The 27,734-nt window shown below is 38.1% G+C and overlaps 1 protein-coding gene and 1 long non-coding RNA gene across 4 annotated transcripts in view; both read left to right on the top strand.

Annotated features, from left to right (window-relative positions):
* Lim3 (Lim3 homeobox protein) overlaps positions 1–19,796 on the top strand; it is a 113,577-nt gene extending 93,781 nt beyond the window's left edge. The window contains exons 1-7 of one of the 3 annotated variants that reach the window (XM_046610756.2): positions 6,822–7,461; positions 8,468–8,642; positions 9,690–9,901; positions 10,515–10,707; positions 12,299–12,465; positions 15,790–16,005; positions 17,016–19,796. In XM_046610756.2, the coding sequence (XP_046466712.1) occupies positions 7,254–7,461; positions 8,468–8,642; positions 9,690–9,901; positions 10,515–10,707; positions 12,299–12,465; positions 15,790–16,005; positions 17,016–17,185 (1,341 nt within the window). In that variant the 5' untranslated portion in view covers positions 6,822–7,253 and the 3' untranslated portion in view covers positions 17,186–19,796. Of the gene's footprint in view, positions 1–6,821; positions 7,462–8,467; positions 8,643–9,689; positions 9,902–10,514; positions 10,708–12,298; positions 12,466–15,789; positions 16,006–17,015 lie in introns of those variants that run through there. The other 2 variants (XM_069133344.1, XM_046610754.2) reach the window with 2 other exon arrangements.
* Positions 19,797–22,692: 2,896 nt separating this feature from the next.
* LOC138190424 (uncharacterized) lies at positions 22,693–24,677 on the top strand. The gene is made up of 3 exons (XR_011176355.1): positions 22,693–22,921; positions 23,162–23,244; positions 23,574–24,677. It is a non-coding gene; the product is annotated as an uncharacterized lncRNA (long non-coding RNA).
* Positions 24,678–27,734: the final 3,057 nt, after the last annotated feature.

Raw genomic sequence — 27,734 nt, forward strand, 5'->3', positions numbered from 1 at the left:
ATCCTGATGAAAATATTTCAGCTTACCTGCACTTTAAATAGTGGCGAATGCGCGCGGATTAATTTTATTATATTTAATAGCAAGTATGAGCTTCGATCGTAACATAACCTATTACAATATTTCAAACACTTGCGATTTCAAGTAACATTAATTTGGTAAACAATAGTTATTCGATAGAGAGTGAGATCGTCAGGTACAACATTGACTATTGTCTTTTTGGAAAAAATGAATTTCATGTTTTAGATAACTTACAACCTCCGACATTTCTTGGCCACAGAAAAACATGACTACAGCTTCGAGTTTTCAATAATTTCACCTTAAAAAAGTACACATTGTATATTAAGTATTGTACTAAACAATAATGAGAACTATTTGTGAAAAAAAAATAGCGTGCTTGAAAGAAAAAAAATTCATAAATTTTTACCTTAATTCAGTGCAACTATACTAACATGCCCCCCTTAAATACAGTCTTCACTGTGAAACATGCTTTTTATTAACTTGGTCATGTCAATATTGGCAGGTGGCGTCTTTTTCAGAGACCAAGATTCAAGTCAGTTTTTGCCCTCTTTTTTTCACCAACTGTGCTGACTAACATATTAATAGTGATAATGATAATTAGAACGAAATAACAGTTGTAAAATTTAAAAGAGTTTGCTCTTAGTTAGCTTGGTCTAGTTTGATGAGTGTAATCCATTCATCTGGGATCGCAGTCTTTTTCTAGGAGTTATCGCTCCTTCGTCGTATTATACAGTTTAATATATGTATACCGTGTTTTTTTTTTTTATATATTCTACTGACGGTGAATACAAATGTTCAATTTGTTTGATCAAAAAAATTTTTGTCGTTATCGTTAAATCCTACAAATTGATTTTTCGAGAATCGGAAGTATTGAGTTTAGCCATTTCAAAACAAGTCTGTCCGTTGAAACCCTCGTATTGAAAAATTCACACTGCTGAAAATAAATGAAACGAAAGTCGGAGCATTTTTCGAATTGCTCGTTTCACTCCAAATAATATAAAAACAGGTCGAAGAAAGCTTACGAATACTTACAACTATATCAAATACAATGAATTGAAACAGAGTATCTTATTTGTAGAAAATTTCATTTTATTAGTTTAAATTAGTATTTTTCGAAAATGTTTTTGATCCATTCTTTAGCGAGGTCAAAATCAAGAATAACAAATTACCGAAAACTCATATCCTCAATAGTCGTATCAATATTATTCCGCACTTTCTTCAAAGGGATGAAAAGTTACACGCATCCACACAACCAATACACCTTGGCCAGCGGGAAAGGAGGGCAAGGGCGGGATTATAAAATGGTGCACCCTTATCTCAGCGCCAATTCTTCCGCTCCCTTCGACGCTCCACCCTTAATTTTCTCCAAAGCTACTCTTCCTCCTCCATTCCCGCTCCCTGCAGCTTTCCTTCCTACACGGCATAGAAGCCGCGAAGAAACCCTGGGTCTCCCGCGGGGGAGCTTAGAAATTCATTTACATCCCTCACACACTCTTGTGTGTGTGTGTGCGCGACTTGCCGACGACGCGCAAAACTCGGGAAGGGTGTAACGGCAAAGAGGAAATCCCCGCGAAACGAACTCAAATATCCCCACCGCTTTCATCTCACGATTTTTTTCAACCCAGCGCACCTATTTTCGAAATATTAAAAAAAACTGTCACTCGCGGCTCACGTTTTGAGACAATTGAGCAAAATTGATTAAAAAAATTATTGCTTCCAAAGAAACGAAGAGGATATCTAAAGTACATACTTCAAACCGGGGATATAATGTATCCAGAAGAACGATGTTACGCGGATATGAATCCGTATTTGACTATTCATTTGAGACAGGTCATTTTTCATTCGTTAAAAATAATGTACAAATATATTTTTAACGATGAGAATAACTAATTAAATAAGACAGGGATTTAATAATCGGTATGTCTGATGTGAATGAAGTTTCGTTATTTGAATAACATATTTTCTACATTTTTACTGACCGAATCATATGTTTTAGCAATGATAAATGAAATCTATTATACTCTTCACTAAATTACTCAAAAGGTTTATGTTCTGATACTTGAGCTAATGCATTCGTTAAACATAATCTTTTATATGACTTTGATTTGGGAATTCTTGTACTTTTTTGATCGATTTAGATAGAATAGGAGAAAGTGACTATATACATATAAAAGCCGATAATCACATTAATTCTTTTCAAGCATGGATTCATTTTACTTGCACTTCTCGCATCGTATTGTTTGGCGCTGAAGTCTCGAAGCGCGAATCTTGGAGCATGACGATTCTATGAGGCGAGAAAGAAACTGGTATAATAACGAAAAACCAAATAGATGTATGAAATTAAAGTTTGGTGATACGTGAGTGATTTTCAAACTATTGTGTAGGGAAAAATAGTTGACATCCTATTTGCAATCTGAAGATTAATCGTCTAATCAAGCCAATTAGTTACAATTGACAATATTCATGTGAATACTTAATTGAAAAGAGTCGTATGATACAAAAAAATCAAATTTCTAAATTATTTCTAGTGTTTTTCGTCATTATTTGACCTTTTTGCAGAAAAGTAACATAGTTTGCTAGTTGAAACCATTAGATTTCAAATGAGGTGTCAACTTTTGTTCTTCATACTCTACCGGTTGAAGGTCGTAGAATTGCTTGAAACTTTGATGAGAGGAAATGACGCGTTACGCAAGGATCTTATCGGTGAACACTATTACTAATTTCTGACATGATTCGAACTAACATCTTGAAGCTTATCGAATACATCAAATTTAAACAGTTATGAAAAAAAACTTGGTCGGTCAAACCTTATTGGATATAGTTGAAATTTCGTGTTTATCAGAAGAGTTTAGAGTTCCGCTAACGGGTCTCTTTAGAAATTCGCGGGCAATAAAGTGTTCATACTTCGTCTGTCTAAAATTTTACCACTTCTAGTATCTAAGCCCAAAATGTGAGAATACGAGCAGTCTTACCCTAAGCCCGAGTCAAATTTACCTCCCACTGCGATCGATATTTGGAAGGAACGATAAGAAGGGACAAGGCAGGTCGAATTGGAGGTCCTGCAGGTGAGCGCTAGTGAATAATGAGCTTTCCTTCCCGAGGTAGGTGCGGCACAATTGTCCCTTTCTTCTGTGCAACTCGGAGTACCTGCACTTGGGTATAATACCTCCAATGCCGCACCCTTATACCTCCATAAACGTGCCGTATGAGACTGAAAATACCAGAAAGATTTAATGCCGTGATGATTACCTGAACCCAATTTGCGCCGAGGTGGACTTTTCCCCATTTATGTTGGAACAGTCGATCTCTGATCCCTCTGTATTATATGCGTCCAATAGTATCGTATATTGTGTGAAAATGGAGTAAACTTTGTCTTTTCGGGGCGAGCGCAAATTTGCAATACGAGACGTAGGTGAGCCGAAAACGAATATTGCAAATACGCGAGGTGAAAAACCCGTTGCCTCCTTGTTGCACGAGATTCTTTGTGTGACAAGAGTATGTTACGCGTTTTTTCACGAAATTGAGGTTAGGATCGCGTAATGTCAGATTTGTTCGCGACTGCGCATGCGCGCGGTGCAGAAAAGACCACTTTTAACTCCTAAGACTAAAAAGTGGTATTTTCCGTACTCTGCGCATGTGTACACTGTTAAAAATGTTCGTAAATTTGTTACACATTTACTGTACGAAATTCTAGCAAAAGTAAAAATTTGGTGTTTGAAAGCGAATTACTCAGCATTCTCATTAAATTTGCTATAAATTTTCTTAATTTTGCTTTTTGCTTAAAAAAACACAAAAGTGTATTTTGAATTTATTAAAATGTTGTGGTAAATTTGTTACATTAATCAATTTACTATACTTTTACTCTACAGTATTTGGAATTTACTAAACATGCTGCTGAAACTACCAGAAATTACATGTACGAAAAAAATCGATTGGTCAATTGTACGGCAATTCTTCTGTTCGATCTAAGATGCGTTTTTATTGAGTATAGCTGCTGATTGTGAGAAGTTGTTAAAATGATGTCTGTGCTGACAAAAAGGCAATGAAATCAATTATCAAACCATTTTTTATCGACTTTCTTCACTTTAAAGTTTTAGTATGTATACCTACTCAACGTACAGTGAAATCAGACGAACCTGATAGATTTTCATCGGTATCCAAGCTTTGGTTCGTAATTCAAGTCCTTTTTATTTTTTGTACTTTTCAAGAGATACTTGTAGCTTGTAACTATAATAATTTGATAAATATTCTACGCAGGACTTTTTATACTCAGTCCAAAAGATTCTTTCCTTGTGTCGAAGAATGTAACCACATGAGAGTGCAAATCCCACCATCTGCACTGTATTAAATTAACGCCTAACGCTTTGCGACACCACGCTACAAGGTGTACGAATTTCTCCTAATCGTTGTAAAAGTACTCAGGCATAGGTAACTGTTACTCTCCTCCAGGAAACCCTCGCCACTTGCCTTTCCACTTCAGACCAACGCCACACGTTGGGAACTCACCGAGAAATCCGAACCCGATCCGCCAAGAAGCTAGAATTTCATTCTCGCCTATGTGTTTATTTTCGGTGATACATAGATAGGTTCACACGAATGAAAGCCAACCACCTTTAGACTCCTTACGCATGATCGTGGACGCAGTTTATGAGATGTTTACGGTGATCCGAGAAGAAATAAAGATACATAAATATACTAAACGATTCTTGAAAAAGAAGAAAATTTTTTCGGTTATTGTGATCTAATGTACGAGTTTTCCGCAAATTTTAGGTTTTGTTCCTTCGAATTAAAGTTTCTTGTTCGAATTGAAGTTTTCGATTCCAGATTATTTACAAACAACGGAAATGTTCAATTTCTGAGACTTCGAGTCAAAAAGAAATTTTTTTTTCCTCATCAGGAACAGAAAAGTGTAAGTGAAGTAACGCATTTCTATTATCTTCCGGTATATTTCCTCACTTTGTGACCGTCACACGTAAATTTGTCATCATAAGAATTATCTGTAATATATTTCAGTGTTTTATGTACGTGTGCAAGAATGCAACTGTGAAATATCTACGTAACGGAATTTTTCAAACTAGATCTATGAAATTATAATTATTCAACTCGTACTCAGTATTCGTATGAATGTAGGCAGCAGATCAACCTTTAAAATATATTCTCCGGAGTATCTGAAAAAAAATATACGATTTTATACACATAATATGGAAATGGTTCGCGAATTATAATGAAAGTCTCGTATGACGATTCAATTTGTTTGCTTCCAATGATTTATATTAAACTTGATTAGGACGCTTCTCCTTGATATTCAACTTCGGTTGAAATCGAGAGCAGAACACAGATAACTCTCTCTATAATTATTAAAAACCTATCCAAGTATTAAAAATTCGATTAAAACGTAAACGTCTAGATTAATCAAGTTGTTTCATAAACCACTGTGAGATTGATTTAAATAAATCATGAATTATAGATTACCTGTATATTGAATTAAAGAATAATTCCGAACCAATTCTATTCTGTAAGAATTCACTCGCTCAGATTGATTTTTCGCAAGCCTGATTCGGTCGGCTCTTCATTCAGGTAATTAAGAAAATCGACTATTTTTTGTTTCAAAGTCACACCTTTAACAGTTGTATGAAGAGTAAATAAGATGCCTGTGAAAATTTGAGCCCCTAATGTCAATATTTAGTGGTTCCTAAACGTCATTTTCCAATTAATTGACACGCGAAAATAATATTACTTTCATTATAAATTTTGTAACTCAGTAACGAGGCAATGTACACAAATGTCGTATGCTGTTTAACTCCAGCTCAAATTCAAAAAATACGTTGAAAGTATACTGCTAATTTTTGTATCTGTTACTGTTCAAAATGCAAATCATACAGTGAAACGGACACTTCGTTGTCGAGTCTGTTATATTTACCCGTTATGTACATATATCTTCTCATGCAAATTAACACGATGTTCAAACAAGCGATACAAATTTATATCCCAACCAACGTACGATCTTTGTTGTTGACATTAAAAAAAATTTCTCGACCTGTTAACCTGTTAAATCGTTGATCGAGAAATCATGACAAACAAAGCAGTTCACCCGGTGAACGTGACGTCACGTTCAACAGGCCAGGAGGCCAATCGGCATCACCGAAAATCGATGACAAAAGTGCGAGATGTTCGATAAATTCGAAGTTTTTCAAGTTGATGACTTTACAGAGCGAACAAAAAAAAAAAAATAAACAAATAAACAAATGGAGAAAGAAGGATCACAGAACTAAAAGTTTCGTTTTGAACATTGATAATTCCTTGCTGAAATTTAACCCTGAAATTAGACTGAGGGTCAATCTTTCCCTAAGTGATAACGGAGGGTTTGAACTTCTGATTAGACGCCGCGCTGCAGGAATCCAAAGGCCGAGAGCCAGGCCTCGGTTCATCTCTAATAGAACAAGCCCACCTTGAACGCGAAGGAATACACGAACCCCATTGGCAGCGCCTGAACGACCCTTGGCGTTGTCACGAAACCGTATTCAACGAGGCATCATCGTTCGCCCTTTCCCCCTCGCCATCCACCCACGCATCTTCACCCTCTCCCCTCCCCCCCTCGTACTCTGCAAGGAGGACTTTTTGTCCGAGTGTGTAAATACGGGGGGTTGATGGGGATGGGGGTGTTTTAGCCGCGCCATGCTAAGGGCGGCGGTCCCTTCGACCAATGAAACGTGGGCTGTGGGTGGATGGGCGTAGCCAACCCCCCACCAACCCTCCGGCAACACGTGCGCACAATCCACCCTCGCCTCTTCAGTCGAACGGTGAACGTCGCTCCATCAACTTCTTGTGGGACGGTCGTTGAGCAACAATGAAGTTCGGTCCTCCTCCTTCCGCAGCGACGGTAAGCCCGAAGTGACGGGAGGAGAATCCGATTTCTGTGTGTTTGGTGAAAAAAGTGGAATAATTAAAAAGAATACTTAGAAATAGTCACCCCCTCGTCCGTAGATGAAATATCGCTGATTATTTTCATTAAAGCGAAATTCACCTTCTGAGAAGTGGTTCGTACGATTTTTGTAACGTATTATCTGCGTGGGGGAGAAAGACAAAAAAAGTAAAAATAATGGAACGTTATCGATGACGCTGTGCGAACACTGAAGTGGTACGGCGTTAATGAGTGGTTGAGTCGTTGAGCTTTTAAAATTTGTAATCTGCCCGATATTTTTGTGGGGTTAAATTGTGTGGTTTCGATTTATTTAATGCAACCCAAAACGGGATGCATTAGTATGTTGGGATGTGAAATTGTCACCCTTGAGGGAATGTATCCGGGTCGAGGGGAGGTTTTGACGCCGCCTCAGAGCAGCCCTGAATCACATCATCATAATGCCAACAACGCGAGGAACGTTCACCCCCTCGAACTACCCGGAGCCGAATTAAAACTGCCGAATCTGCCCGACGTTTTTCTCTGTAAGTCGAAAGTGTACAACGGGATGTATAACGCTGTGCAAAGGGAGATGGCACAGTGATTTGCATGTGAAATTTTTGGAATAGTTCTCCGTAGATTTCATTGCGAAACTGATGACAAATTTTTAATTAACGAAAATCTCTCTTTTCGAACAGCGTCACGTTTAGTTTGACAATCCAGTGAAATCTTGATAAAAGAAATTTTTATTTTCTGACTAACAATTTTCAATGCTTGAACAATTGGAGCTGTCAAATGAGAACGCTAATTGGAAACAACGGATGGAATAAAAATAAAAACTCTGCAAATCTGTTTAATCTTGATAAGAATCTTCGTACTGTCTGTTTTACATAATTATCGAGTACCCTCACAAGATTGAAATCCTCTGTATTAGTGAAACGGAATATTAACAAAAGTAAGTTCCGACAACTTTCAGCATTCGAATCAAATTTGTATATATTTCTAGTAGCCTCAAAGGCATTACCAAATTCCGTGATGATTTCTTATACTTACTACCTTGGTTATGATGTATTTTTTTAAATAATCGTTATTTTTCCAATCAATAAACCGTACGAATGGTACGAAAAATGTTATCCCAAAAAATGATTCCAACTCTACCGAATCTGTATTGTGCCCATTTTTCAATTCAATTTTCTTTCTGCTCTACAAGACAATTTTACTCATCACCCCCCGCGTTAAAGTAATTTGCGATCGATATCGAATTTATAATTAAGTAATTTTTCTACACCCTCATACTCACGGTATAATTGATAAAAATTCAAGGTTACCGAAATCGAAACTGAAAGAAGAAAACAGTCATGTTGTTACAATACATCGACTTTTTCTTTGTCAGGAAACTTGTGCGTTAATAATACGCGTTCGAACCAAGACCTTTGTTGATCAGAATTGAAAATTTGGTGGTCCGGATACATGAAGCATCGGAAGGTGTTTGTCGAGTCACCAAAGCCGCAACCTTTCCAGTAAACACAGTTTTTCTGGTCTCTGTTTCAGCATCCATACCGAAGTGCGGTGGTTGTCAGGAAGCCATTTTGGACAGGTACATCCTGAGGGTGCTCGAGAGGTGTTGGCACGCTCGTTGTCTCACCTGTCGCGACTGCGGGGCACGTCTGACCGACAAATGCTTCGCTAGGAATGGTCACGTATTCTGCAAAGATGACTTCTTCAAGTAAGCATCAACTCATACTCGCCTTAAATAAGTCGCAAGCTCCAAAGTACCCACCAACATTTCCTACACCTTAAATACCGCTCTGTCGCTTTTTCCATCGCTACCAGAAACTTTTTTGTTTCCTCTCCAACGGGCGGAAGAATAAAAAATCAAGTCGCATGAGATTAAATGCCGAGGTTGGTCGATTCCTTGTACAGCCGGTTCCAGGCACTTTGCCATGTGTTCGTTTCTACTCCTCTGACCATACATGGCAGAAAATTACCGTCGCAACACGCAAGACGAAGAAGAAACGAGTACCTACATGATAAGATATTGAAAATGTTACGGAAGTATGGTATAGGAGAAGAGTAGTACCAAAAGCATTAACAAAAAGATAATAGTTGGTGTAAACGTTATGAAATACGAGAGTTTCCTACACAAGTATGTCATATATAATAGATAAGATGTCCTTGTCTTTCTTAACGAAGCCTTAAGTACATCGGAACGCATCAAGTCTGTTTTACACACAGACATTGCGGGAAAAAAAATTGACTCTCTTTCACTCTTCCATGGAAAATCCCTCAGCGGCTACGCGGTATCGATTGTGGCATGATTGCACCCATACATCCCCACCCGCCATTCCTTCTTCCCGGGGAAGCTAGACGCCATATTTCTTCTGCGATACCTCGAGCTAAGGATCCCTCCATCCCTCCCCAACCCCAACCTCCGTCACCTCAGCATTTTTTTTTTTTTTTGTTTTTTTTATCTACAACGTGATACCTTGTACACTGCGCACGCACAAGTGTCAGGGTGACTCCGTTCCACCCTTCAACATTACATCACTCTTGGTTATTTTTCTTTCCACATTTACTAACTTCAAACTCACGAGATTAACCGAAGAGCATAAATTTGAGGAATAATCGAACGAATACACCTACGGATAATGCATGTATGGTTTTGAAAGTGGTGAGAAAATGCCGAAAATTTTTTATTAATTAACAAATTCGGTCATACCGATCCAAGCAAATGACATGTACGAATGTAATGTGAAGGTGTTGTGTGTTGTTGGTGTGGCAGGCGCTTCGGAACGAAGTGTGCTGGCTGCGGGCAGGGCTTGGCACCATCCCAGGTTGTACGCAGGGCACAAGAGCTTGTGTACCACCTCACCTGCTTCTCATGCGCCCTTTGCTCGCGGCAACTGGACACCGGTGACGAGTTCTATCTCATGGAGGATAGGAAATTGGTCTGCAAACCCGACTACGAACAGGCCAAGGCCAAAGGTCAGTAATACCCAACTTTTATCCTTCAAGAATGAACCTTCTATCCCTGCAAGAATTTTGCATGCAAAGCTGAAAAAAAAATTTCCAATCATTTGATTTCAAGTACTCATTGGATGTTGAATATTGATGTAAAGTTTACTGAAAATTTCAGTATAAATTTTACACAGACATTGAAGATCTGCGTATTAAGCCGAATTAGCAAAGAAAAGTCGCATGAGTATAATATTGTCAATTATTTCGAGTTTCAGAATCAATTTTTGTATGTTCCGAAGAACCTCACGATTTTTCTGCAGTTCTCCAAAAGTCTGTAATTTTTAAAATCTTCTACTCGTAATATTCACACATTTTAGGAAATTACAGACAAAAACTAAAATAACGTGAAAGTTTTCTGAATAAAATTATGCAAAAAAAGGGGGAACGTGTAAAGATTTTGCGAAAGTGCAAAAATGAACACGGTATAACTTTATCATGGTGAATTTTTTCTGGAGTTTATCATGAAAAACCGTCATGAAGATGAAAACCGGTGAAATCATTTATCTGATATTAAGGTCACGTGTTACTGTAGCAGTATATACATCATCAGAAATTTACATCAACTGAAATGGAATTTCAGAGTTGGCTGACGGCGGTAGCATAGACGGCGATCAGCCAAACAAGCGGCCTAGGACGACGATAACAGCGAAGCAATTGGAAACGCTGAAATTGGCGTACAACAACAGTCCAAAACCTGCGCGGCACGTGAGAGAACAGCTTTCGCAAGACACAGGGCTGGACATGCGCGTCGTTCAAGTCTGGTTCCAGAACAGGTTGGTTTCAGAGACTGCTTTAAATTGCATTTGATGTGTGAAATGGGAAATACCTTAAAAAATGTCTACATGGAAACAAGTGTCGTGTTCTAAGAACAGTTTTTCAATAACCGTAAATTGGAGTTTTGAATATCCAGCCTTCCTTGGATCGCTTCGAAAGAAAATTCTTACAGTCTTTACGCACAATTTAGACAGTATGAATATCAAGTCACCGCTTCATCCGAAGATGCTAGAATTGATCCATTGCTAAATAATTACCCTCTTTAAGCTGAAAATGAAGTAAAGTCCCGGGAAGTCGAATCTAAAATTGCAAAACGTCATAAAATGCCTTTGGATTCAATTTTGTATTTTAAATACGTAAATTAAAACAAAACCATTTTAAATATCATCCAGCCATGAATTGATAGACCACTTTAATCGACACGAGTGAAAAATTTCGCTGTGTAAAAAGTGCTTTGGACTCGTAGCCTCACTCGTTAATATCGCTTCTGAACTTGATGGTATTCGGTCGGTCCAAAGGGGTTCACCACCAACTGCCAAAGGCTTCCGAAGCCCCGCGGCTTGGATGAGGGTCCAGATACTCCAGCTCCAGGCTCCGACGCGCCACAGATGAACGATCAAAATCTATTTTCACCGCAATTTATACCCCGAGTAATCATAAGCCAGATTTCTGGTCTGAAGCGGCTTTAAAACTCGCAAAATGTGGCCACACCTCAGTACGTGCGATTTTGTTTAGACATTGGAGTTTCTCGAAGCTTTTTCGGGCATTGAACCTCGGACGAAATTTTTCTTCGACAATTTGACTGAAAATTCTGAATTATCCAAGTTTGCACAGGTTCTAAGAATATTTACTATCAGAGAACATTTTTAAAATGCTCAACACATAGTGTTCTTTTATGTCTGCTTCACCATTTACAAGTTCCCTCGAAAAATATCATTTTTTTTTTTTTACTGTCGTATCAACATTTATTGATATTCTATTTCACTATTCTGGGACTTCCTAATTTTTTCTTGCGATAATAACTCAAGGAACTCCGAATTCATCGAACTTTCTGAAGAATTAGGAAGCAAATTTTAGAGTAAACTTCGAATCGATGTCCCAAATTTTAGAAAAAATTTTTTATTTAGTTAGTTGAAATGGTTGATTTGAAAATCTGTTCAACACAACGTTATTTTTAAATTGTGCGATATTACCGATTACTCTAATTTCTTGGAATTTTAAAGTCGGATGCTTAAAAAAATATAGATTTCTCAGATATCAAACGATCGAAAGCAATATTATATTACCTACGGTACAGTATTGAACGTAAGAAAAAAAGTTTTGAAGCTTTCACGAAAATTTGAAAATGAAACTTGAGATATTCTTCTTTGTTGCTCCACGTGGCAGAAGTTATTCGTTTACGTGAACATCAACAATAATTTGACATTCCATGTAAAATTTCCATCCAAAGTTCCAGTGCCTGAATTTGTCAGGTTATCCAACTTGTCTGCATAACTTGTCTGCATCTCAAAGATCGTAATGAACATGCGCGTTAAAAAATGTTTACATTTCCTCAAAATCTAAACTGAAATTTTCTTTCCGCTGTCGCAGAAGAGCGAAGGAGAAGAGATTGAAAAAGGACGCGGGAAGGACTCGTTGGTCGCAGTATTTCCGGAGCATGAAGGGCGGCAGCGGAGGCGGACATTCGCCTCGGCACGAAAAGCTCTTGGACAAAGACGAGCTGAAAGTGGATCTGGACTCGAGTTTCAGTCACCACGGTGAGTTGCGCATGTCCGTTTCAGTTAATGAGAAGAATAATGGCGAGGGTGAAGAATGGACAGGTTTCAAAGTTCAAGGTCATTGGCTTTAAAAATCGGAAAGTTCGTCACACGTCACGGAATTAAGGAACCAATCCTTGCACAGCAGCTGATATCTTTCGCGGATACACAAGCTGATAAAATATTTAAGAAACGACTACCGCTAACTGTCGGCAATGCGAGCCCCAGATTTCAGGCCGCAGATTAGGAAACACGCGATTCTGCTGATATTTTACCTGCGCCGTTACGCCGGGCGGAAGTGCCATTTCGCAGCACGTGCCGTATTCTTCCCTATTAATTATTCCTGGATTATTCTTGCACTCGCCGCCACGATCGTTCGGGATTCCATCTGATATCAACATCCTACACTGAGAGAAATTTTTAGTTTCGGTTACAGCTCGGTACTTAACTATTTCCATTTTTTACCACAATCGAAAAATGTAGTTGTAGGTACAAAATGAAAATTAGTTTTCTACCTGTTACCGGAAAGTCTAGTATCCGTTATTACTATTCTTTCTCATTATCATCACTGTTTCTCTATTTTCTTGTAACTGTCTATAATATAATCCCAACTATATTCAAACAGTTTTTTTAACGATACCTGTTTTACTGAATTGTTTACTGAAATTTTTCTCAGTGTAAGAGAAATCTCGAAGCAGACTATAATCCATGTCAATTGATTGAGATATTTTTAGAATTTTGTGATATATTTTGCCAACTTTTTTTTTCACTTTATATGGTCAAGTATAAGTTATGAAAATGTGAGATTATGTGTCACGGTTATAAAAATAGGCATACTTGGTTTTGTTATTCGGTGAAATATTTCAGCGCAAAATAAGAATCTGATTTTTAGTAACACGGCTTTTCGAAACGAGTGAAAAATCTCGTCTCGTGAACAACAATGTCATGCTTTGTCTAGAGTCGAGTAATATGCATGTATTAGAAATAAGTATAATTAGATATGCCTGCGTAGAATTTTGACAAAAATTCAGCGTCACCGAAGAAAAAGAAACTAAATAAGAATTTCAAATCGCAGAATAGAAAAAAATGTTGAAAAAATCTGACTGAAAACCGCCAACTTGAACAGTGCAAAAAGTTCATCCGTTCGTTCGGTCTAACTAAATATACCAGCGCATCTCGTTCCGAATGAATTTTCGACAGAAAAACGAGCACAAAAAATATTTCTCCACAGAAAGCTGTTATAAAATTTTTATCTCACAATTAGTTATTAGTAGTAAGAATTATTATAATTCAAGTTCATAATAAGCTGTCTGAACAAAACGATTTGATCATACTTGGAGTTTAATTTTTTTTACGAACTCTTGTCCGTGATCTATTTATATCGCCACAACTTTTTCCCCCTATCATCGTCACCCTGCCATCAAGATAGTAGCACGTTGCGGGTCGGCCGTGCAAAGTCGTTCTAGTGTGACTCCTCTCGACATATGGAGGGCATTATATAGCATAACCGGACGAAGAGGTGAACCAGGTCATTATCGGCAGGGGGTTGGAGTCTCCTGTCCTGTTATACGTGCCGAGCGTTACACGAAAACTGTGATTTATTACTACTGACAGGCAGAAACTGTACGATTCTTTGTTATCTCGTATTTTTTCTTATAGCTAATAACTGTGCCTATAACTGCACTTGTTCATAGACCTTTTTTCCGCCTAAAATCCTGCCGCGCAAGCCTACGCTGACTACTCATCCTCGTGGAAAATTTTACGCACGCGATGATGATCGATAACAAGCTGTTGCAAAGGGCGTCAACGTATCGCTGTCATGCCCCTTGTGAAAAAAAAAAAAAACTAATTTTCGGCCAGTTTTTCACGGTCGCAACTTTGATCTGACTGAAATCTGGTCACGATATGGAATACATTGCGACGTAAAAATTTTCGCATTTTTAGGTCTTTTGGACTTACCGTTTTCGACAAACGTATTGATCGATTTCGTCATGTTTTCAAATTGAACATTTGTCTTCTCACTTCCTTTTGTCAGAAAAAATATGACGTACGGTGTCTTTTATTTAAAAAAAAAGGCTGATCTCTCCGAATATGAAATTCGTTTTGAAGCTGATGTTCAGAAACTGTGAAAATCAACATTTTCGACTTTTTCAGTCTTGTATATTTTCAAATAATGGTTTTTGGTTTACCGTGTGAAAAATTTCCATGGATCTCGAATTTTCCGTGTATATGTTATACCCTGGAACATCAGTACCGATTTAATTATAATCCCATTTTCATAATGGCACTCGGCAAAATTACGGAATATACTCGAAAAAGTTTTATTTTTCACGTAAAAAGTGACAAGTACAATATATTGTGAATATCGGATCGGTTATTCAATTACTAATTTTTTTTTTCCTGAAATTAAGCGTGTTCTTCAACATCGCATTTCAGTTCGACATAGAATATTTCGATGATTGCGTCTTTTTCAACTATTTTTCACCAAAACTCTGAAGCGTTCCAGCGTATTAGAAAACTTGACTGATAAGATGAAAAGACAGATAGATAGTGAGAGCGAGGATCGGAGATGGGATGTGGACTAAATGGTAATTATTCGGGGAGGCTCGGGGCTTTGATCTACCCTCGATCGGAGTCGGTACAGTCGGTATATCTACCCCACGATCGGGGCAGATGATTGTGACGTGAGCTAACTCGTGTTTTATATCTGCAGCGTAACGTGTAGCGACTACCCCCATATGCCTATAACAGATACATCTATGGGGGGTAGGGCTGGAAATAAAAGTATGGAAAAAAAAACCGTAGAAAAAACAGATGATTAATTATGAATTATTACAGGCTCCCGCCTGAGCATGTCGACCGGCATACCTTATCAATTATTATTGTCAACAGTAGTAATTGAACGCATCGCAGGCTCCGTTTATCATACGTGTCAATTCACATTTTTATACAGTTACGATCGACGAATTAATTGCGGAACACGCGTTTACAGATAGTATATAAATAAACTTATAATCAAGCACATAGACCTCAAGCACCGCTCATCGATGTGTAATATTGCAGATGTAATTGATACTCGTTATACTTTTATCAAAATTAGAAATACCAATTAAACGATTTTATCTGCTTTTCGAACAAAAATTCGATTTAGTTGGCTATAGAGTATTTGTTTTTGTTTTTTTTTTTTCTTACCTTCTTCTCTTGGTGTTTTCGAAGTTCGTAGTTCCTTGAAACAAAACGCTTACAACTGTTGGATAATTAGTAGATGAATCTGTTTCACTGTAAATCGATGCTTACACTTTTCCTTCTCAATTTTTTCGACAGATTTGAGCAACGACAGCTACAGCACAGTCGTCAACATGGGTATGGACGGCGAGGGTGCGAGTCCAGGGGGTGGTGGGGGTGGAGGAGGCGGTGGACCACCTCGAGGATATCTTGGCGGCACGACACCGCCGTACCTCTCGGCATCGAGATCACCCTCGTTGCCACCACAGTTTCCTTATCCACCCGACTCGGGGTTGTCCGTCTACACCACCCTCGGTAATTATCGTTATACTATATTACACTCATTGGACTCTTTCAAATCAGCTGAAAATTTATCGTTTTTTTCTTTTTTGAAACCATGGTTGAAAACTAGTTTATACCGTCCGGAGATTTTCCCAAAGTGAGATTTTGAGTTTAAGTCTGAACGGTTTCTCACAACGTGCAACTTTTGACTATTCGAATAATTATCTAAAAAAAAAATTGATACATGTATATTCTAGTTTCATCGGCGAATTTTCCAAAATAATCACGAGTGCATAATATAGAACGATATATAACATAAATAAATATGTATGTATAGAAAACAAAAAAATATATCAATATATTTTCCTTGACTGAAACAGTTTGATATCACATGCAACTAAATTCAGAATTTTTGAACTTCTTGAATATACCCGATTTATCTCAATTCATTTTCGTATAATTTTGTCCGAAATTTCTCACAACAGCTGATGCGAAAACAGTCAATTTTTTCAAACTAAGGAATATTTATAAATAAAACGATCGATTCAATATCCGAAAAATTGGAGCATATCTGACAAAGATTTTCCATGATATTTTACATAGTTCCACACCAATCAATGCAAATTTAAGAATTTAATTAAGCTTTACAATTGGAACGTTCCAAGTGATAAATCTCTATTGTTTTTGCTCTATTTCTAATATTTTTGTCAACTTATATAACCACTAGAATTTAATCCACAGTTCGAACGTTCTAATTACAAATCTTTCTTTCAAATTATTTGTCTCTTTTTCATCATCGAATTTGCTCGGATTCGTTTTTATTACATAACAAGAATGTTATTTCATTAATATTCTCTCTCATTGGGGGAAATAAGATAGCTGTAGGTTTTTTAAAAAGTTTTTCACGCCAATCGTGAAAATGAGCCGAAAAAAATGACGATTCTTATGCCTTATCGCTTGGAATTTGACTGATTGTGAGAAGTCGGCGATATAATATCACTGCATCGTTGAACATGGTTGTAATGAGAAAACTGATCCCTCAGGAGGACCCGGCGGTATGGTACCAGGACCAGCGTCGGACTTGAGCAACGAGTCGAGTGGGGGTGGCGGGGGTGGAGGAGGTGTAGGATACCCCGACTTCCCCCCATCGCCAGACTCATGGCTTGGAGAGACACCGGCGCACCCTCACCATCATCCTCATTACGCCACATAACCCCCCAAATTCGTCGCGACCCCCGTAAAAATTGCCTGATGAACCGCGAAGATCGATTGATATCAGCTACAGCAATCACGCGATACTTGGGAACAACTTTGGCAAAAAAAAAAAAAAAAAACCGTCAAAGATTTGTCAAACAATACACGGAATTTTATTTTCCAATTTTCTTATCCTCTATTTTTAACATGTTCACTTATTCTGTTTTGATTTTATATCTTGTACGAATTCAATCCACCCCCACCCTCTTCCTACCCTCGATCAACTTCCAAAAAAACTGCGTGACCACGTGTTGTTTCCCAAACGTTCGATCGTGCATGGTCAAAGGTAAGACCGGCGTTGACAGAAAAGAATGACAAGAGAAAAGAAAGGACAACAATAAAAGAACAAACTCATCATCACACTTCATGTTGACTACCATTAAACTATTATTTATTCTTATTATAGTCGTTACATATATTGCGTACATGCTATACATGTATGATTACACGTGACACTACTATAAATATAACATTGCTATTAACATAGATTTATATTAAACAAACACACACACACACACACACACACACGCACACACACACACACATATATATATATATACAAGTTCTTTGTTTCACGTTACGATATAATAATATCTTATAGATTTAATATTTGGTAGCTAGGGTAGGTATAGATTAATTATTGTGTCGTACCGTTAAAAACAATTTTAGGTATGTAGTCTGTATACAGGAACAGCGTGCTCCCATCTTAATCACGATGGATAATTTATCGATCCTACTGCAACCAATATGAAATAAAGTTACGTCAACAAGCCTCTGTGAATAATAACGAGAATGGAAAAATAAGAGAACGCTGAATCGAATAGCCAATAGCTTGTAAGTGTCGAAGTTTAAGATCGGAGATGATTTTACTCTTTCAATAATAATTACGTTGAGATTTTCATTTCATGTTTCTCTCGATATTTCCGCAGTAGGGAAATAGAATTATTGAAAACACATGCAATTGGCACAAAATTCAGTTGATCAAATATCGAGTTTACCCGGAAATTAGGAGAAATCGATTTTCGGATAAGTAAGCGACCGGTAAATATTGTTCGGATAAATTTATTTTTTTTACTTTTGTGTAACACTTGTACAGACACAGCTCGCTAATCAGCGTTGAATTATACTTGAAGTTTTATACCGCTCTTAAAGTTTGACCAGAAAATTGTTTTGTTATACCTGATACTGGAAGTATATCTGAGCACGATGCTCCTCGTCAATCGATGCGGTACTTTTGTCTTCTACCACGCTTCTGTAACGCTATATGGGAATAAAACATAAAGTATTGTAAATACGTCAGATTAGATTTTATTGTACATGTATGCTTTTAGCTATCAGAGTTTAAAAAAATCATCATGTACCTATAACATATTATACCCGCACTGGAAGTCTCCTCGTCTATAAGTTGTGTACATATAACATATATGTATAGTATAATAATTACAAGCCTTCCGCAACGTACAAAAATTATTGCGTCTGTCCCTTGTAACTCCGCTGCGTTTGCTCAGCTGATTCATATACATTCATAATGTAACTAATAATAATATTCAGTAATCACATACAACCATTACTTTATGATAGATTACTACCATCGCCATGACATATGTATTACAATTTGCGTATACGTGCAACACAGTTTTTGTGTAAAATTTTATCAAATTTATATTAAAAAAAGAAAAACCAAACGAAAGAAAAGAAATTTGTCGACTCATTGTCCGTTGCCGAAGAGCTTTATATATATATGTGCCCGGAAAAATGTTTTGGTCAAAGAATTGCGGTGGAATCAGGACCGTTGCGATCGCGTACAAACCGCATCGAGTCGCATAACCACTAATCTGGGTGTCTTAATTGTCCATATTACACGTTGAAAAACAACTTCACAGTAATGAGCAGAGAAGTACGGTTAACTCCGAGCTGCAGCGGTATTTTTCTCAGAAAATTGACCCGATCAATATTGGGATCCAAAATACGGGCGCGGCCGTACGCAATATGGCGCCCATGCTAGCGATCAGCTGATTGTATCAGACGAAAATCACACAAATGTGAAAGCATAGGAAATCTCGTGCAAGTTGCTAAGCCTCTGTTTTGTTACATTCAGTTTATGCGGGGCGAAGAATTCAATGGAAAAGTATTTTATAATTATATATGGTAATATCACCCGATATCTTGGATCCTAATAAGTGTGAGGGAAAATTTTCGTCCTTTTGTTGATACTCAAAATTGATCATAGACGAACACGTCAGATTATGTGTCCCTAAGTCGCGAGGATCTAGTGATAATTATATATTGGCCGAGTATGTATGCGATATAGCGATAGCGATAATCTTGTACATTCAATTATATAATATATTATATACATATTATACTCGAATCAAAGCCATTGACTCGTCCCAATCGCGCAGTGTATAATATTAGAATGTCGGATGACTTGTGGCGTTCACTATAATTATTCAATGACAGATTCATGCAGCATTTTGCGTGGTTTTCCAAAAATTCATTCATAACCAGTTATTGCGGATATTTATATTATTATCTAGTCATCACGTGATAATAAAATTGATCATAATCAATTCCTCCGATAGGTTAGCATTATTATTGACCCTCCTTTTCGTCTTATTAATATGTATATGTCTGCAGCATACAGGAGTCAGGACTTTCAATATCCCATACGATAATTTGCGGCTTCATTTTTTCAACAATATTGAGTCGAAATGATAGCGTTTTGAAATTGAACAAAATCTTGAGAAACACGCAAGAGACGAAAAAAGATTGAACCGTATTAAAATAGATTCGTTTTAATTTGATTAAACTGAATCAAAAAATAAAGAAATCAATAAAAAACAATGAAGTGTAATTTAACAAGAAATTGAAATACCGTGATGTTTCTCGGAACCAAACTTGAAAACTTCCTTATTCTACTTGGTAATTGAAATTTTAAGTCAGGTTGCATCTAGTGTACACGTCACGCAAACCAGAATAATTCGAGCTTCATAACTATACAAACAATTTTCGTAAATAAGCTTATGCCGTTCTACGACCCATGAAAAGTTTTAAGATTGACTCATTGTCGGTACAGGGCTTCTATCGCTGTCGATGTTACTGTGATGATAATTTCAAATGCATTTTGACTTGAAATTTAATCAAATAATTATACTGTTTTTAATTTATTTTTATTTTTACTAATGTAAAACACAATGTAATTCTATCATTCGCATTTCTATTAGCGCAGCTTTGAATTACGGCATCTGGCTCTCGATACTAAGGCAGGCGATGGTGGTTTTACTAGTACTGATGCTGGAAACATGGAACAACGCGGGCTTAGCGTCGGCAAACAGAAGTTCAATACCGGGTCTTGGCCAGTCGTGATGTGCTTACTACTGGTACTCGAGATATGGAATAGCAGAGTGGGGTACAAAAATGCGAAAGACTAGAAGTCGACGGGACGAAATCCCGAAAGTCAAACTACCGACAGTTAAAAACGTAGATAGATCATAAATACGAAAAGATGACTTTTAGAGGAATAAAAATTGAGAAAGCGAAAATGTATAAATAAATTTATATCGACATTTTTCTTGAGAATGGCTAATATTACGAAGGACAAAATATTGAATTGCGAAAAAACCGAAGAGTCAAAAAATCCCCACCTTGCTTTTGCCACTATACATATGTGCATCGAGTTCACTGTAAACAGTAAAACCTTACCTGCTACTCGATTTAACAGAAATTTCATGGAACTCGTTGAAAACTGGGAATTAAAGCGTCCGCTTTCTGGTTGAGGGTCACGGTCGGTAAGGGCGAGCTGCGCGTGGTGGCTGCGCACTCAGCAGGTCAAGGTTTAGCAAATTGCTGTCACATATTGCATTAGGTTTATGTTTATATGATTCTTTTATATTAGAAGCTTTACGTTGTGTATTCAACTAACAGGTCAAAGGTAGTCGAGAAAGATATAATGGTAATTCCTTATGCTTACCGTTGACTGAAGAATATGAAGACGGATACCCCTAGGTAAATTTTAGTAACCAGTTTTCGGCGGGCAAAAGGACCCAGGTGGGCCTGGGAGCGTAGTAGGGTTCAGCTCTATCGACTCTACCTAACGAGCTCGCACCGACATTCGTAGCAGCCAAAGTAGTGTCGGTATGAAAGCTTGAGATTGAGTCAGTACAAAGTGAGTACGTGAGACTACTTGTCGACTGCGACTTAGAAATGTCGATCAGCTCGATCATCCCCGTGAGAAGACGCGTAAAAGCGTCCACCGTCAACCACCTCCTCCCACCTCCTCGCGCCGTTGGCCTCCTCGTCAACCTCGGCGCCGTTCTCCTCATCCTCCGCCCCGCCCTTGTCATCATCGTCGTCATCGTCCTCCTCGACCACCGCCGAGCACTTCCAACCAGCGCCAAACACTTCCTACCCCCTCCAACCACCTCCTACCACCTCCGACAATTTCTGAAAATCACCTACCACCCGTAACACCTTTTACCATTTACGAACAGCTACTACCACCCCCTGCCACCTACTACCTGCGCCTATCGCCACCTACCATTTCCGAACACCTTCAACCACCTCCGACGACCTCGGACTAGCTTCGTCCTCTTCGCCTCCCTGCTCCTCCATGTATTCTGCAACATGAATATTCGTAATTATTCCAACAACTTTTCATTTGCTCTCTCGATCTTGAATTTTCATAGGCATAGAAACGAAACGCTGTTTTAGCTGGTCGCAAGTGAAGTATCTGCGTTGGGTGGAGAAGCAGAATTGTTTTTCGAAAAGTATTCGGATGGAAGAAGAATCGGAGTAACTGTAATACATCACGGATGCGCTAATTTTGAACGAGATGAAATGGATGCTTCGTATATGAGACAGTATTTAACGCTGCGTAGTGATTCAAAGACGTAGAAAGGTGATAGGGAGAGAAAGAACGACGCTTCTTAGCACTTCGAGTGTATTTTAACACACATTTGAGAGATACGAGCGAAATTTTTCATCATCCAACTGTCGCAGAACGGCAGCGTTATTAGCCGACCCGTTCACTGAAGAATATATCTGCAGTCAACGGCTGACCATCGAAGGGACTGGTCGCTTGAGTCTGAAATCGGCAGGAGAGATAAAGTGTGTATTTCTTGTATGAAACGTGAAAACTAAAATCATTATACATCATACATCATCATACGTATTATGAAAGGTCGAAACCAAAGTTTGGATGTCGGATGTTCAGAAAGTGACGTCACCAATCTCAAATCAGCTAGCCGAATTCCTCAGTCTGGAAACAACCGCGCAGTAGAGCGGACGGATGAGAGTCGCGCTCCGCAGATTTCGAGTAGCGGGTTCTCAACCTCCCGGATCCCGCGATTCGAGTCCGCTACGCGGTGAAACTCGACTTCCAGGACAAGCGCTCCGTGGTTCCTGGTTCATGTTTACAATAAATTATTTCAATTCGTTTTTCGCGCAAGCCCAAATTCAGTAGCTGTCAGTGCGCTAATAAAATTTCTATAACTTTATAATCTTCTCATAATTTTTTTGGTAGAATGTGTCGATAAAAAAATTATATTGAACCTTACGCATTATTTTTGATTTGTTCTCATGCTGAGAATAATTATTAGTATTCGAGGTATAATTCGAGGTGGTTGGCGGTGGTCGTTGGAGGTGGTTGCGGGTATTCAAGGCGATTCAGGAGGAGGGGGACGAGGATTTGTGCTCGGTGAGTAAAACACTTTTATAATATTTGATGGCAATTGTAATTATATTTTATCTAAAAAATTTCAAACTAGTCACGCTTACATTAAATTATTTCAATTCATTTTTCGCGCAAGCACATGTTCAGTAGCTTCAAATGCGCTAATAAAATTGATTATATTATTAATTAATTAATTAATTATATTAATCCTTGAACAATGTTTTTGATGTGTTCTTATACTAAAAACATTCGTTACTATTCAAGGTATAACCCGAGGTAGTTCGCGGTGGTTGCGGGTGATCGAGGTGGGCGAGGAGGAGGACGAGGATGACGAGGACTTGTACACTGTGAGTATAACATTTTTATCATATTCATTAGAGTAGGAGTAGGATCAGGAGTAGGAGTAGTGGGAGTTGAAGTAGAAGTGGTAGAAGTCGTAGTAGTAGGAGTTGGAGTAGAGTAGGAGTAGAAGTAGATGTATGCGGGGAGGGGCGGGGAGGGGATATTATCATATCAAGTTATCAGTAATAAGCAATTGCGGGTAAAATATTAGCTTACTTTTGTAAGTATTTATGAATATAGCCTCTACGAATATTCATTGTTCGTATATAAGGTCTGGCAACGTACCTACTGTCTGTAAGAGATGTTGAAGATTTTCAACACAATTATGTTTCAGTTCTGTGCCCCACCTAGTGATCCACTAGTACATATCCTCCGACGTGACATCGCTCCGCTACGTACGAAGAAGAAAAGATTTATTAAGATGCAAATTGCTCCTCTCTTCTTGCCATTGTGCTTTCAGCCATTGTTGTGCTGTGTGTTTAAAATTTAGGACAGTATATAATATAGAATAACAGGTACAGCTACGAATACAGCACTACAATAAATCTTATAGAAATGAGCTCTCATTGAGATTTATCTGTATTTATAACTCGACGCGAGAAGGCAAAAATCAATGTAATGCCGTCTGTAAGGTAATTGGACTCGTATTTGCACTACGAGAACTCGTTGGGCATTTTGCGGTGAAATTTGAAAAATTGTTGAACAAGAAATTAAATAACTATAAAAATGGATAAAAAATATTATTTCTAATAGTGAATGTCGCTTTAACCGTATATTGATTATGTTAATGATCTATTGTGACAAGATCGGAATTAGATAAGCTCTCTAAATACTCTTTTCTAGTCTATTAATTTATATCATGTATATGTAAATGTATATTTCTTCAGTTTGTACAATCACTGCACTAGGATTACCCTTGCCATGTTTTATGGTGCGCTTGTGTAATTTGTATATTATTAACCTTACGTTTTACTCCATTTGCGACAAGTTGTGAGTGTTTATAATTTCTTGGCAATTATTTATGTACATGTGTGTGTATATATGTATACGTATACTTATGCATGTGTATATATTTATATACATTATTATTACTATACACTATTAAAACTAGACTTTTACAATAAACACAGAGGTCTTAGTATATTCACATACGGATTTCTGTGTATAGGTATACTTGAACTAAAATATCCTTATCTCTAATACGGAGTTCTTCGTAATTCGCATTTGTTCTTGTAACCCAATGTCCTACATACAATGGCAAAAATCGAAATCCAACTTAACTGAGTCTCAAAGCCCAGTTGACATAAAAGCAGCTATTTGATAGAAATTATAGTTTATAGTTTACACAGCCCATTGCATGATATTTCATTATAAATACATATGTTTCAATGTATTTAGGAATAATTTATCAAATGTACAGAGGTCATGTGCAAATAATAAATGAATTCGACCGCAGTTTGATGTATTCATTGGAGCTTTAACAATAAATTTAAGCTTTGTTACTTCTTTTATTTTATTATGGATAATCAAAAACATTTCCGACTATTCGTGCTGTGGAAGCATGGGGATTGAACCAAATGTAGCAAAAGATTAGAAACAGTGTATGTAGAGTACGGGTATTTTTCTAATAATGCAAACACGTGCCGCTAGCTTAGTTTTGACATATCTAGAATACCACGCCTTGCGAATTAGCTTTCCAGACAGAGATGAATGATGAATTTTAAGGACTGCATTATCGTTGTTGAATACTCTATGCTTCATGGGAAAAGAAAATCTGTAACGATAAAATTGATGCACCGGATCATCGTCGACTTTAACTTTTGAAATGTCCTACCATTTCCGAACACCTCCAACCATCCTATTTACCTATATTACTAGATTAGCTATGATATGAAAAGAGAAGTATTATTCATTTCGAAATGGGATTTTATTCGACGCGCGCTCGATGTATTCCATAACATTAGTATTCATAATTATTCCAACAACTTTTCATTTGCTCTCTCGATCTTGAATTTTCATAGGCATAGAATCGAAACGCTGTTTTAGCTGGTCGCAAGTGAAGCATCTGCCTTGGGTGGAGGAGCAGAATTGTTTTTCGAAAAGTATTCGGATGGAAGAAGAATCAGAGTAACTGTAATACATCACGGATGCGCTAATTTTGAACGAGATGAAATGAATGCTTCGTATATGAGACAGTATTTAACGCTGCGTAGTGATTTAAAGACGTAGAGAGGTGATAGGGAGAGAAAGAACGACGCTTCTTAACACTTCGAGTGTATTTTAACACACATTTGAAAGATACGAGCGAAATTTTTCATCATCCAACTGTCGCAGAACGGCAACGTTATTAGCCGACTCGTTCACTGAAGAATATATCTGCAGTCAACGGCTGACCATCGAAGGGACTGGTCGCTTGAGTCTGGAATCGGCAGGAGAGATAAAGTGTGTATTTCTTGTATGAAACGTGAAAACTAAAATCATTATACATCATATCATATCATCATACATCATACATCATACATCATACATCATACATCGTACATCATACATCGTACATCGTACATCATACATCATACATCATAATACGTAGTATTACAGTTCGAAACCAAAGTTTGAATTTTCGGATGTTCGGAAAGTGACGTCACCAATCTGAAATCGGCTAGCCGAGTTCCTCAGTCGGGTAACAACCGCGCAGTAGAGCGGACGGATGAGAGTCGCGCTCCGCAAATTTCGAGTACCGGGTTCTCAACCTCACGGATCACGCGCTTCGGGCCGCTACGTATTTCGAGTACCGGGTTCTCAACCTCCCGGATCCCGCGCTTCGGGTCCGCTACGCGGTGAAGCTCGACTTCCAGTATAAGCGCTCCGTGGTTCCTGGTTCATGTTTACCATAAATTATTTCAATTCGTTTTTCGCGCAAGCCGAAATTCAGTAGCTGTCAGTCCGCTAATAAAATTTCTCGACTTCCAGGATAAGCGCTCCGTGGTTCCTGGTTCATGTTTACAATAAATTATTTCAATTCGTTTTTCGCGCAAGCCGAAATTCAGTAGCTGTCAGTCCGCTAATAAAATTTCTCGACTTCCAGGATAAGCGCTCCGTGGTTCCTGGTTCATGTTTACAATAAATTATTTCAATTCGTTTTTCGCGCAAGCCGAAATTCAGTAGCTGTCAGTCCGCTAATAAAATTTCTCGACTTCCAGGATAAGCGCTCCGTGGTTCCTGGTTCATGTTTACAATAAATTATTTCAATTCGTTTTTCGCGCAAGCCGAAATTCAGTAGCTGTCAGTCCGCTAATAAAATTTCTCGACTTCCAGGATAAGCGCTCCGTGGTTCCTGGTTCATGTTTACAATAAATTATTTCAATTCGTTTTTCGCGCAAGCCGAAATTCAGTAGCTGTCAGTCCGCTAATAAAATTTCTCGACTTCCAGGATAAGCGCTCCGTGGTTCCTGGTTCATGTTTACAATAAATTATTTCAATTCGTTTTTCGCGCAAGCCGAAATTCAGTAGCTGTCAGTCCGCTAATAAAATTTCTCGACTTCCAGGATAAGCGCTCCGTGGTTCCTGGTTCATGTTTACAATAAATTATTTCAATTCGTTTTTCGCGCAAGCCGAAATTCAGTAGCTGTCAGTCCGCTAATAAAATTTCTCGACTTCCAGGATAAGCGCTCCGTGGTTCCTGGTTCATGTTTACAATAAATTATTTCAATTCGTTTTTCGCGCAAGCCGAAATTCAGTAGCTGTCAGTCCGCTAATAAAATTTCTCGACTTCCAGGATAAGCGCTCCGTGGTTCCTGGTTCATGTTTACAATAAATTATTTCAATTCGTTTTTCGCGCAAGCCGAAATTCAGTAGCTGTCAGTCCGCTAATAAAATTTCTCGACTTCCAGGATAAGCGCTCCGTGGTTCCTGGTTCATGTTTACAATAAATTATTTCAATTCGTTTTTCGCGCAAGCCGAAATTCAGTAGCTGTCAGTCCGCTAATAAAATTTCTCGACTTCCAGGATAAGCGCTCCGTGGTTCCTGGTTCATGTTTACAATAAATTATTTCAATTCGTTTTTCGCGCAAGCCGAAATTCAGTAGCTGTCAGTCCGCTAATAAAATTTCTCGACTTCCAGGATAAGCGCTCCGTGGTTCCTGGTTCATGTTTACAATAAATTATTTCAATTCGTTTTTCGCGCAAGCCGAAATTCAGTAGCTGTCAGTCCGCTAATAAAATTTCTCGACTTCCAGGATAAGCGCTCCGTGGTTCCTGGTTCATGTTTACAATAAATTATTTCAATTCGTTTTTCGCGCAAGCCGAAATTCAGTAGCTGTCAGTCCGCTAATAAAATTTCTCGACTTCCAGGATAAGCGCTCCGTGGTTCCTGGTTCATGTTTACAATAAATTATTTCAATTCGTTTTTCGCGCAAGCTGAAATTCAGTAGCTGTCAGTCCGCTAATAAAATTTCTATAACTTTATAATTTTCTCATAATCTTTTTGGTAGAATAT

The sequence above is a fragment of the Neodiprion pinetum genome, chromosome 2 (genome assembly GCF_021155775.2).
Source record: "Neodiprion pinetum isolate iyNeoPine1 chromosome 2, iyNeoPine1.2, whole genome shotgun sequence".
NCBI classification, from domain to species: Eukaryota; Metazoa; Arthropoda; class Insecta; order Hymenoptera; family Diprionidae; genus Neodiprion; species Neodiprion pinetum.